Consider the following 13500-nt stretch of genomic DNA (forward strand, 5'->3'; position numbering starts at 1 on the left):
CATGTATGGATGTGAGAGTTTGACTGTGAAGAAAGCTGAGCGCCGAAGAATTGATGCTTTTGAACTGTGGTGTTGGAGAAGACTCTTGAGAGTCCCTTGGACAGCAAGGAGATCCAACCAGTCCATCCTAAAGGAGATCAGCCCTGGGTGTTCATTGGAAGGACCATGCTGAGGCTGAAACTCCAGGACTTTGGTCACCTCATGCGAAGAGTTGACTCATTGGAAAAGACCCTGATGCTGGGAGGGATTGGGGGTAGGAGGAGAAGGGGATGACAGAGGATAAGATGGCTGGATAGCATTACCAACTCAATGGACATGAGTTTGGGTGAACTCCAGGAGTTAGTGATGGACAGGGAGGCCTGGCGTGCTGCGATACATGGAGTCATAAAGAGTCGGACACAACTGAGCGACTGAACTGAACTGCACAGACTCTAAAAGCACACTGATAAAAGGGCTTTATATATAATAAGAAAAATGCTGGTTCTTAATAGTGCACTACTTTACCACCGATATGAATTTATCTTGAGAAGTTAAAGTCAAAGTTCACTGAACTGCTTAAAATGTTATCCATTTAGACTTTTGAAATGTACATTTCTTTGCTATTTGCCACTACTTTGTAATACTTACTATAGAAGTGAAAATAGTTGAGAGTGAAGTGTTGACCACATGCAGCACCGCGCCAGCTGCCTCATACACATTATCCCAAGCAATTCTGGCGTGAAGCCTAAGAACATTGCTGACACCTCATTGCTCAACCAGGTGAGCAGGTGTAGACATCCATGGCAGTTGCTGTTTGGGTGGGGATTCACTTGTTAGAAAAGGATGGGCACTGCACCCAACCCAGATTCCTGGCCTCGCGTAGTTTCCACTAAATGATACGCCTGCTGCTTAGTCACTTCAGTGACGTCCAACTCTGTGCAGCCTGCCAGGCTCCTCTGTCTATGCAGTTCTCTAGGCAAGAGTCCTAGAGTGGGTTGTCATACCCTCCTCCAGGGTATCTTCCCAAGCCAGGGATCAAACCCAGGTCTCCTGCATTGCAGACAGACTACTGCTGAGCCACCAGGGAAGCCCCATTAACATGCCTAAGTAATGCCTATTCATTCAGTTCAGTCGCTCAGTCATGTCCAACTCTTTGCGACCCCATGAATCGCAGCACGCCAGGCCTCCCTATCCATCACCAACTCCCAGAGTTCACCCAAACTCACGTCCATCAAGTCAGTGATGCCATCCAGCCATCTCCTCCTGCCTGCAATCCCTCCCAGCATCAGAGTCTTTTCCAATGAGTCAGCTCTTCGAATGAGGTGGCCAAGGTATTGGAGTTTCAGCTTTATCATCAGTCCTTCCTATTCATTAATTTGTATAAACACATTTTAGTATTTAAGCAATTTTTTAGCTTAACCAAGGAGATAAAAGATCTAAGATGTTTTTGAAGGAAATTGAAGATAAAAAGAAGTGGAAAATATCCTGTGTTCATAGATTGGAAGAATTCATAATATTAAAATGTCCATAATACCCAAAGTAATCAATGGGTTTAATGCAACCCCTATCAAAATCTCGTAACAGTTTTTCAAAGAACGAGAAAAAAATAATCCTAAAATTTGTATGGAACCACAGAAGATCTTGTATAGCCAAAACAATCTGGAGAAAAAAGAATAAAGCTGGTGGTATCATGCTCCCTGACTTCAGACTCTACTACAAAGTTACAGCAATCAAAACAGTGTGTTTCTGGCACAAAAAAGACACATAGATCAGTGGGGCAGAATAGAGAGCCCATAAATAAGCCCACGCACTTACAGTCAGTTCAGCTCAGCTCAGCTCAGTTCAGTCGCTCAGTCGTGTCCGACTCTTTGCGACCCCATGAATCGCAGCACACCAGGCCTCCTGTCCATCACCAACTCCCAGAGTTCACCCAAACTCACGTCCATCAAGTCGGTGATGCCATCCAGCCATCTCCTCCTGCCCCCAATCCCTCCCAGCATCAGAGCCTTTTCCAATGAGTCAACTCTTCACATGAGGTGGCCAAAGTACTGGAGCTTCAGCTTTAGCATCATTCCTTCCAAAGAAATCCCAGGGTTGATCTCCTTCAGAATGGACTGGTTGGATCTTGCAGTCCAAGGGACCCTCAAGAGTCTTCAATTAATCTACCAAAAAGGAGGCAAGACTATACAATTGGGAAAAGATACAAAAATAAACTCAAAACTTAAAGACCTAAAGGTAAGATTGGAAACCATAAAACTTTTAGAGAAAAACAAAGGCAGAACACTCTGACATAAATCATAGCAGTATTTTTTTTTGGATCTGTCTCCTAAGGCAAAGGAAACCAGCAATAAAGTGAAAAGACATTATCTACTGTCTGGGAGAAAACATTTGGGTTAAACATCTAAAGTGTATAAACAGCTCCTACAACTCCATGCTAAAAAGACAATCTAATTTAAAAATGGAAGACCACAAATAGCAAATGTTGGTGAGGAAGCAGAGGAAAGGGATCCCGGTAGAGCTGGTGGGAGTGTTAATTGGTGCAGCCAATCTCTGGAAAACTGGAGGTTCCTCAAGAAAAATAAAAAGACAGAACTACCATATGATTTAGCAGTTCCACTTCTGGGAATGTATATGAAAATAACTAATTTCAAAAAGATACACGCACCTCAGTGTTTAGAGCAGCATTATTTGTAATAGCCAAAATATGGAAGCACTCGAAGTGTCCAGCCGATGAGCAGATAAAGATGTGGTGTGCGTGTATTTTCTATATTCTATCCATTTGAATATCTATATGTTGTTATTCAGTTGCTAAGTCATGTCTGACTCTTTGTGACCCCATGGACTGCAGCACACCAGGCTCCTCTGTCCTCCACTATCTCCCAGAATTAGCTCAAATTTATGTCCATTGAGTCAGTGATGCCATCAAACCATCTTATCCTCTGTCGCCCCCTTCTCCTCCTGCCCTCAGTCTTTCCCAGCATCAGGATCTTTTCCAACGGGTCAGCTTTCTGTGTTGTTGGCCAAAATATTGGAGCTTCAGCATCAATCCTTGCAATGAATTTTCAGGGTTGATTTCCTTTAGGATTGATTGATTTGATCTCCTTGCTATCCAAGGGGTTGAGTCATCTCCAGCACCACAATTCGAAAGCATCAGTTCTTTGGTGCCCAGCCTTTTCTATGGTCCAACTCTCATATCCATACATGACTGCTGGAGAAACCATAGCTTTGACTATCCAGACCTTTGTGGGCAAATCTTTTTCTCTAAAATATCAGAATACTTGAATCAAATCCAGTGCTTATTCTGTTGGGGCATACAGGATCTTAGTTCTCTGACTAGGGATCAAACCTGTACCTCTTGCATTGGAAGGCGAAGTCTTAACCACTGGGACACCAGGGAACTCCATCTGTTACTGACTCTTTAATTATAAGCTACTTTGATTGTTCTTTAAAAAGTGTGGACATTTTTAAGTTCTTGTATTTTTTTTAACACGCTGGAAGGATGTTCTAAATACATCCCCTTCTTTCTCACCCCATCTTTTTTTTTTTTTTTAAACAACCAGGTATCCGTTACAGCACCGATGTGAGTGTAGACGAAGTAAAAGCTCTGGCTTCTCTGATGACATATAAGTGTGCAGTGGTTGGTAAGTGATCTCCTTTGTTGCTGCCTAATAAGAACTCCTGGAAAATATGTTTGCATACAAGGTTACTTTTAAGATGTTAGAGAAGTACACCTTAGGAGAAGTGTTTGGGGTTTGTTTTGGTTTTTTTTTTAGGTTGCGAAAGACTTACATCATTTTTTTCTGTAAGTCTTGGTTTACCTTTTTCTAAATGGGAAACTTTTTATAGGAATTAACTGAATTTTCCTGAAGTGTAGATATTTGTTTAAATCCCTTTCTATACTCTGTGAATAAGACCAAACATAGTCTTATTCATACTATACTTTTCACAATACAAGAAAAATGCTTTGTTACATTTTAGAAGTAAGGCACTCTGATTAGGTATGCACTGTAATTTGCATCCGCTTAGAATTTATATCACATCATTTGAGGAGAGATCATTGGGGGCTTATTTACTGAACTTTCCGAAACTAAAGCCAAAAGCATCACACTGTTGTAGTCTTACATAGTGCTTTCTGCCTTTTAAATTCTTTTATCCTTTATATGAAATAACAGCTTTCAAACTTCTCTTTCAGATGTGCCATTTGGGGGTGCCAAAGCTGGTGTTAAGATCAATCCCAAGAACTATACTGTAAGTATCAAAATGACGTTAGTGCACATGGCACGTTCATCAAGGGCTTGAAATCACTGTGCTTCTGTGCATCCCTTACACCAGTGAGATTAGTGGTTCCCTTGCTTTGAAAAGCAATGGAGAAACAAGTAGACAACTAGCAGACAACAGAAGCTCGCCTGCTCACAGCAGCGTCCTGTTTCATTTTCCGACTTGGTTAAAAGGTAGTAAGTATACATTCATATTCTTAGGCATTTGTGTACATGCTTATTATATATGGCTGTAATGTAAATACACTATATATAAATATATACTAATACAGCTATGATCTGAGGTTTTTATGTTGGGATCTCAAGGTTCTAGTGATATGTAATTTGGTAAAAATTTTATTTATCCTATCAATTCCAAGTTAATGTTACTAATTAGCCTCTGTATTATGTTTAATAAATTATATGAATTAATATCTGCATACAAACAATATATATGTTTTTTAAATTGTGATTAAATGAAAATAAACCATGAGGATTGCTCACAGGCTCCTATATTAATGCAAGAAGAACAAGAGTGAGCACTGTGCTCCTCTGTTGCTTGCTATTCAATCACTAAGTCTTGTCCAACTCTGCGACCCCGTGGACTGCGGCATGCTAGACTTCCCTGTCCTTTTTAGGTAACCTAATTTTTGGTCTCAGAAATGTAAATTTTAATTTCCATTGAGAATGGAAATGCCTACTTTAGGAGTTGTTTTTCTGAAGATTATATAAGATAATATGAAAATGTTCTATAAGTAGAAAATAGGATGCTCCTGTTAGTTACTTCCTCTAGTGGTTTTTCTATCAAAAATTATTTTTTCATTGTTGTGTAAATGTTTTCACCTTTCTCCTTTACAGGATAACGAACTGGAAAAGATCACGAGGAGGTTCACCATGGAGCTGGCAAAGAAGGGCTTTATTGGTATGTATTGCCATGTAGGTTTCCACAGTGTGGGAACATCTAAAAAGTAGTTGTCATGATTTTAAGCTCCTGCTTTTGTCTGTATATGGATACAGACATGGATGGACTTGTCCTTTTCCTTTGAGAACTTGGGTTCTGTGTGAAACATGGAGAGCACACCAGAGCACGTTCGTGACTCCGCTCTAATAGAAAAGTTCGTGTTCTCAGTATACAGTGTGGACAGCGGCGGAGGTCACTTGCACCTCTTCTCCTTGTACAGACATAACATAAGATTTTTGATCACTGTAATAACAGCATTGAACCACAGGCACAGTCACAATTGTGACATCCAAAAAGATTTTAGGAACTAAATAATACCTTCATCATAAATAATTTTTAATATGCAAAAAGGAGTTTTGCAATAGTAATCCTGTTCGGAAAGCAGTGAGAAAACATGCTATTTGGAATCGGAGGCTGAAGCAGGCCTTTCCCTTCAGAGAAGTGGGCGCAGGCTGGGAGGTGTGGAGGCTCATTCTCATGACTCACTCTGCCATCACTGGCTGATTCCTGGGGCTCCTAATGTTTGTTACTAGGAGTTTTTGCCTGTCAGACTAAATTTCTGAGGGTACTGATACTCATTTCTTTATGTTTTTGTATCATAGTATTATGTATATCATACATTATTTGGTGTGAGATGTGAATGTTCTTTGATCTATAATTATTATTTTATCTGTTTAAGTTTCAAGCAAATTAAACCTGTTTATTGTCCTGAAAGATTGATTTGTGGTAATAAATAAATAAATGAATAAATAAATAAAATGGTTTGATAGAATTTTGCTACCGTAGTTTAACCTAGTAAACTCAGAAAACTAAGCAGGAAAGAAAAGCTCCTTTTTCTGTTTTCCTGACCCTCTGTTTTTCTTTCTTAGTATTCTTCTCACTGTTGACAAGTTCCTATTGACTTAATGTATTCCTATTTTGAAGTTCCCCTTCTAGTAACACGAGAACTTTACTAGGTTTGTCCTGTCTTTCATAATTTAAAAGGCATTTGGCTTCTTGGCACGTCCTCCCTGGCCCTGCTGTGGGCTTTGCTTGCAGTCGCTGTACAGGGGAACCACTAATGAGGTGGCAGAGTAACTACCAATTCTGGTAGCCTTCGTAATTTTTTACATCATAGCTTAGCTTAAACCTCAAACATATTTAATAGTCTTGAGTGGTATCAGACTTTATTCAGTTGTTTGTATTGCCCTTATATAGAGTATATACAACTTAATTTTCTCTATATTGATAAGAACCCTGTAATTTCAAAGGTTAAATAGTGATTCATTAAAACGCTGAAAGCTTAAATATTAGCAATTTAACTTTTTTTGTTTATGTATAAAAGCTTTACTAAGCCACTCTGCAGCTAAGCTGACATCTGGGCCCAGAAAGCTTTGTAGCCTAAGAGGGAGGCGGTTGGCTTTCTTTTCCTCTCCCCAGGGCACAGAATTAGTCCTGAGCAAGCCTTTGGAACTGACATCATTATTTTCTGACTTGCCTTTCCACAGAGTTTCAGATTATGAGTTAGACCTGAGTCTGGGTCTTAGCCCTGTCATATTGAATGAGTTTAAGGTCAGCTTTTCAATTTTTTCCAAAAAGAAATGTCGCCTGGGGTTTTGGTAGGGATGCTTTGAATCTGTTGACTTATCTGTAGTGTGTTGCCATCTTGACCATACTGAGTCTTCCCGTCCATGAGTACTGAATGTCTTTCCATTTGTTTAATCATATTTTATAGTTTTCTAGGTACAAGTTTTGTACTACCTATTGTTAAGTTTATTCATAAGTATTTTATTTTTTCTGATACTGTTCTAAGAGATACTGGTCTTCAGTATTCTTATGAAGTCTTTCATATCAAGATAATACTGGCCTCATAGAATGAATTGAGAAGCAGTCCTTCATTTTGCTTTTTTTTACTTTATGAAAGGGTGTTAATTCTGTTATGTGCATTTGGATATCGTCTTTTTAACTGTGGAGCTCCCTTTTCATCCCCCTATATCTCTGTGCCCTAAAATTACCTGTTTAGCTTTTCCTCTATGCTCCTGCGAAAGCAGTTGCTTTTTTCAGTCAACTTTTTATCTTATTTTACTGTTAGAGGATTGAGTGTTAAAAGGCTAGACTTTCACACCTGTACTTTGTAAGGTATTTGAGAATTTACCTGTAACTCGGAAATTATTTGTAATCTGTGTATCCCTATACATTGATTTTGTATGAAGTAGTAATAATACTTTGTAGTTTTACTTTGGGTGGTGGTGGTAACAGTCTCTGAGTCATGTGACTCTTTTGCATCCCCATAGACTGTATGTAGCCTTTCCTGCTCCTCTGTCCATGGGATTTCTCAGGCAGGAATACTGGAGTGGGTTGCCATTTCCTTCTCCAGGGGATCTTCCCGATCTAGGGATTGAACCATGTTTACTGCATTGCAGGTGAATTCTTTACTGCTCAGCCATCTGGGAACCTCTAAAAGGGTGCAGGAGCAATTTCTCATTTTAAAGTTCTGGTTTTCCTTTTATAAAGGCAATGAGTTTGTATTTTACAGTTGAAGCAATATAGAAAGCTACAAACAAGACTGAACCCTAAATATAGTGAAAAAGTTTATCTTTCTAAACCTCTGCATACATTTATATGGAAATAAGTATAGTTATTACACATGGGTATATATAGAGAAGGACCTCTCTAGTGGTTCACCGGTAAAGAATATGCCTCCCAAACTTGCAGGAGATGCAAGTTTGATCCCTAGGTTGGGAAGATTCCCCAAAGAAGGAAATAGCAGCCTACTCCAGTATTCTAGCCTGGAAAATTCCATGGACAAAGGAATCTGTCAGGCTACAACCTATGGGCTTGCAGAGAGTCCGACACAACTTAGTGACTAAACAATAACAAATGTATAAAGAAAGAAAATTTTATATGAATGGGAACTTGGACTTGCTATACAAAACCTGCTTTTTTCTCCACATGTACGTTTTAATGATGACTCTCCAAGTCATTTACATGGGTGCACATCATTCTTTGTAACTGCTGAATAGTATTTCTTTGCATGATATACTGTATTTTAGTTAACTGATCCACTAAACAGGTTGTTTTGTATTCTTACTTACCATTTTGATGAGTATATTTCTATATATTCCTGCCTTTACAGATTTAAGTGGGCACCATTTAATACATTTCCATCTGAGATCTCATAGGACATCAGCATTAAGACTGTCATTGTTACTTGTCACTGCCTGTGGGCTAACTTCTTGTTACCTTCAAACCATTTAATTTGCTGCTTTGAGGAACTGAAAGCCAAGGTCTAAAACTTTCTGTACAGAGTAAGCTTGTAATAATAGGTCAAAGCAGGATTCTGTCCCAGGTAAAAGTATTATGGGCTTAACACAGTTGCCTCAGCACTGTGTGTTTTTGCTTTTTCTACTTGGTGAGGAGGGCTTACATCCCCAGGAAGCAGGAATGTCATTGTGCTGTGTCCTACACATAAACTTTCTAACTGCAGCCTCCGTATGCTGCTGTAATCTCTAAGTGCAGTTTAAGGAACTGAGGTCAAGAGAGGTTAGACTGGTTTGCCCATGCTTGCACATTCGGAAGTCTGTTGAGTGGTGTATCTGTTGTACGGAGCTAATTTCCAAACTCGGAGCGAGTGAACACTACTGGGAGAAGTTATGTAACACTGTGTGTGTCAACTTTGTAATGGAACATTTAGTATTTCTGTGATTTGCATTAGTAACCCAGATGAAATCTGAAGTTTTCTAGCCATGGTAGCTTTGTTATTATAGAGAACTGCAAGGGTGTGTTTGAGATGCATTTGTCTTAAACATTGGTGCCGTGCCCTTTCTCTGTGTCCCCAGGTCCTGGCATTGACGTGCCCGCCCCAGACATGAGCACAGGCGAGCGGGAGATGTCCTGGATTGCGGACACCTACGCTAGCACCATAGGGCACTATGTGAGTACCCACCGAGGCCCTGAAGGCTCCGTTTGTTATCTGTCAGAAGTAACAGTTCGAATGATGGTGCATATAAGGGGAAAATTCATCGAGTTTGTCTCCTCTCCTTGAATTATGCCTCGTTTTATATATTATTTTACTTCCTGTCCGTCTTACATCATGAGCTTCCCTGGTGGCTCAGTGGTAAAGAATCTGCCTGCCAATGCGGGAGATGCAGGTTCAATCCCTCAGTCAGGAAGATCCCCTGGAGAAGGAAATGGCAGCCCACTCCAGTATTCTTCCCTGGGAAATCCCACTGATAGAGGAGCCTGGCAGGCTGCAGTCTGCAGGGTTGCAAAAGAGTCAGACACAAGTTAATGACTAAACAACAATCTTACATCATAAATGTAGTGAACTTGGGTTAGGCTTTTACTCACATGCAATCCTGTTCTCAACACTGGGATGGGACCCTCAAAGATCACCTACCAGGGCAGGATTCCTTACAAGACAGTAGATGGGAAATAAAGAAGTGTTCAATTTGGGCTTTTCCCTCAAAGAAACTAAGACACATTAAGCAGATAAGGTATGGAGATACTGTAATAGCAGGGTGGGAGAGTTTCTGAAGGCAGGCTTCCTGGAAGGATGTATTTGGTCAGGGCTAGACCTTAAAATTTCTCCCGGCAATCTTGATTCCAGCTTGTGATTCTTCCAGCCCAGCGTTTCTCATGATGTACTCTGCATATAAGTTAAATAAGCAGGGTGACAGTATACAGCCTTGATGTACTCCTTTTCCTGTTTGGAACCAGTCTGTTGTTCCATGTCCAGTTTTGGCTGTTGCTTCCTGACCTGCATACAGGTGATGGACAGGGAGGCCTGCCATGCTGCAATTCATGGGATCGCAAAGAGTCGGACACAACTGAGCGACTGAACTGAACCGAACTGAGACCTTGAAAATGGATAGAATTCAAATGTGGGGATTTGGGGAATAGGCAGAGAAGCTGTAGAGCTCGGATTGCCTGAAGACAAGGCACATTTAGAAAGGTAACAGAATGAAGAAGTACATGAAAGAATAAGAAAATACTCAAGTCCCGGTGTCTTTGTTTTACGTGCTAGTCAGCGGGGAGCCTTTGATGCTGACTCTTCCTTAGGGGAGAGGGGCTGGCCGCAGTGTTAGGCTAGAGCAGAGAGACGGCCTCCACAGTGTCAGCATCCGCCTTCCCAGCCTGGGAGCCGCGTGGCTAGGGAGAAGCGCTGGCTCAGAGGTAGACTCAGCAGCACCGGGCTGCACGTGTGGGACCAAGGCGAAGGACAAGGTCGAGTCAGAGGGCACCAGGAGGACTTGAGTCTCTGGGCTGCGTAGAAGTAGTGCCGCTGACACAGAACACAAGGACCGTTGACGTTCTGTCCTTGAAGGGGTGGAGCCTTGAAAACCACTTAGGAATAGAAAGAGAAAGTAACTGAAGAAAGACACTTTGTTACCCAAAACCTGGATTCACCTGGATGGGTGTTAGGCCAAGACATGACCAGACTGAAGATGGGCTAGGTTTACCAGTCAGCACTAGGGATCTTTCCCAAAGCAGCGTCTCCCCGAACAGCAAGAGCGGGAGCATATTAAGCTAAGGGTACATGCATATTCATGGAGGGGCTTGGGTGGTTGGCAGAGTCCAAGCTTTAGGTGACTAAACTTACTGAGAGCAGAAAAGGTCAGCATCTTCCTTTAGATTTCAGCTGATCTGATGGCTGAGTGCTGAGACCTGTCCAAGTACCAGCACTGTGGGCAGGCTCAGGTAACAGAATGGCTTTTCTTTTGTGAGGAAGGCTTTTCCTGATTTTCTTCCTCTAAGAACTCCATACCCTAACTGCTCACAATTCTAAAAATATAGAGAGATCACTTACTACATGCGAGGCTTATAAAGTACAAGCAAGGTGGGAGGGGGTTCAGGATGGGGGACACATGTACACCCATGGCTGATTCATGTCAATGTATGGCAAAAACCACTACAATATTGTAAAGTAATTAGCCTCCAATTAAAATAAATAAATTAATTTTTTTTAATTGGAGAATGAAAATAATAAAGTACAAGCAAGGTGTTCAATACAATTGGGGTAAAGGCTAGAAGGAAGCGTTTTGATGGCATGAAAAGAGTACTGGGAACCTAACCACATCTCTGGAGTAGGATCAGAAAAGCCTCCTTGAGATGGAACCTTTGGTCTACACTCTGAAAGAGGAGTACTTATCAACCAGGGGAAGTGGTGCTAGCCAAGGGTTAGAGGCAGAAGGAAGCACCTAGGTCCTTATGCGAAAAGAAGCGAACCCGAGAGGCTGAGGGAAGACTGTGGTAGCCAGAGTAGAGAGGGCATGAGAGAGGCCCGCAGAAGAGAGTCAGACCAGATTCCTACCTTGTAGGCGACAGCAAGGACTTTGGTCTTTGTCCTGAAAACAGAGGGAAGCCAGTGAGGTGCTAAGTGAGCAGGTGTGTGCCACAGGAAGCTTCACCGTGTGTGCAGCAGAAAATGGGATTGCTGGGGAGAGAAGGCTACCCAGGAGCCCCAGAGCGCTGCCGGCCTGCCATAGCATCGAGGGGAATGGACAGACTGCAGAGTGCTTGCGGGGTGGAGGGGGAAGCCATTAGTTACAGAAGAATGAGAAGTACCAAGAGCTCTGCGTTGTGGATGCTGGGGGTGGTTCTGAGGAGACGCCAGTTCAGCAGCTAGGCTGGAATGGTGAGGATGGAGCCAGACTCCGGGGGGGCCATGGAGAGTGAAGTAGGGCATGAACAGTAGCCTTCGCTTAAGAAAAGCGGCGCTGGCTAGAAGGCAACTTGAAAGGTGCCTGTTTTCCAAAGAGAAAGGTTTTGTTGTTGTTCCACATGTCGACTGGCTGTGGGCCGCGGATTCATCTTTTAAGGGCCCGAGGGGAAAATCAGCCTTAGACGAAGAGGAATATTGTTTCCTGGGAAACAGAGGAAGGTGGCCACAGCATCTAGTGGAGAAATTTAGACTTGTCTCGTTTCCTGAGGTGACGCAGTGTGTGTGTAGTCGGGAGCACGGGTAAATACCCTGGGTTCTAGAACGGGCTCCTTCGCATGCCAACTCTGTGACCTGCGGCAAGTGCCTTAAGCTCTGTCTCGCATTCCTCTTCTAGAAAATGACAGTAGCACCTACTTCATGTGATAGCCATTAGGATTAAGTGAGTCAGAGAGTAATGTGGCTCTTGGTAACCACAAAAAGTAAGTATAAATACTGCACCAGGCAAATTCTGCAAATCCCCTAAACCAGGAGCAGTCTGAGGCACTTCAAAGAATTTTGGTTTTGACTGCCATTCCCAAAAGGTTGCTTTTCTATGTTACCTTCTTACGTTAAATGAGCTCTGGGTATGGTCTTTTTAAGCAAAGCATTAGACTGAATAGGACAAAGCAGTGGGCAGTACATTGTTATTTCCTAGCTCTTTCCCAAAGGTGACAAAAGAAAGTCTCGCGAGGCTTTGCCAACTAAACCTTAAACTAAACGCTGGTAAAAGACTGTCCTTAAAGTGATAGGAAATCCAAAATCAGGGCCAGGCCTCAGATAAGAAGCCATGGTTTTTGTTACTTGTGTTCAGATGTGAGGGCACTGGAAAGCAAGCAAGTTCTCCACCCTGGCCCAGGCTTTCCAGAACAATTAAGTATGCGGGGCAGCTCACAGCCAGCCGGCACAGTGCCTGACCTCAGAGAGGACCACTGTCAGCTCCAACATTTGCATTTTCTCTGTTCAAAAGCATTTGGCACCTGGTTTGTAATTCTGCATTCATAAGCATTAACTATTCATGAAGGAAAGCTGTGGGAAAACTACTGATACCATAAATCACTTTACTGGACCATTTTGTTTTTTTTATTTTATCCTCTTTGTTGGTAATGATACAGCTAACACAATCCTAAATTCTCTCTGTAAAAGTATTTATAGTCATTTTTTTAACTTCTCCAGCTAGAACATTGGAGGGTAAGGGATATGGTATGAAATAAGGCACTTTATCTTATTTCATACGGGTGACAAATTGCCTCAGCTTATTAAACTGTACATACTTTAGCCACTGACGTAAAATGCTCCTTGTATTTTATGTTGACTTCCTATATATATTAAGACTGTTTTCTCACGTCCCACCCATCGATTTATCTATTGCACACTCTACTGGTTGCTACAATTTTCAGTTCAGTTCAGTCACTCAGTTGTGTCTGACACTTTTTGACCCCATGGACTGCAGCTTGCAAAGCTTCGCTGTCCATCACCAACTCCTGGAGCTCACTCAGACTCATGTCCATTGAGTCAGTGATGCCATCCAACCATCTCATCCTCTGTTGTCCCGTTCACCTCCCCCTTTCAATCTTTCCCAGTATCAGGGTCTTTTCAAATGAGTTAGTTCTTCGCATCAGGTG

General features: G+C 41.9%; 1 protein-coding gene across 1 annotated transcript in view; it reads left to right on the plus strand.

Moving 5' to 3' along the window:
- Positions 1 to 13500, plus strand: part of GLUD1 (glutamate dehydrogenase 1) — a 39357-nt gene that overhangs the window by 10777 nt on the left and 15080 nt on the right. The window contains exons 2-5 of the mRNA XM_005699318.3: positions 3540 to 3620; positions 4172 to 4227; positions 5094 to 5157; positions 9015 to 9109. Of these exons, the coding sequence (XP_005699375.2) occupies positions 3540 to 3620; positions 4172 to 4227; positions 5094 to 5157; positions 9015 to 9109 (296 nt within the window). The remainder of the gene's footprint in view (positions 1 to 3539; positions 3621 to 4171; positions 4228 to 5093; positions 5158 to 9014; positions 9110 to 13500) is intronic.

This window comes from Capra hircus, chromosome 28, assembly GCF_001704415.2.
Source record: "Capra hircus breed San Clemente chromosome 28, ASM170441v1, whole genome shotgun sequence".
Lineage (NCBI taxonomy): Eukaryota > Metazoa > Chordata > Mammalia > Artiodactyla > Bovidae > Capra > Capra hircus.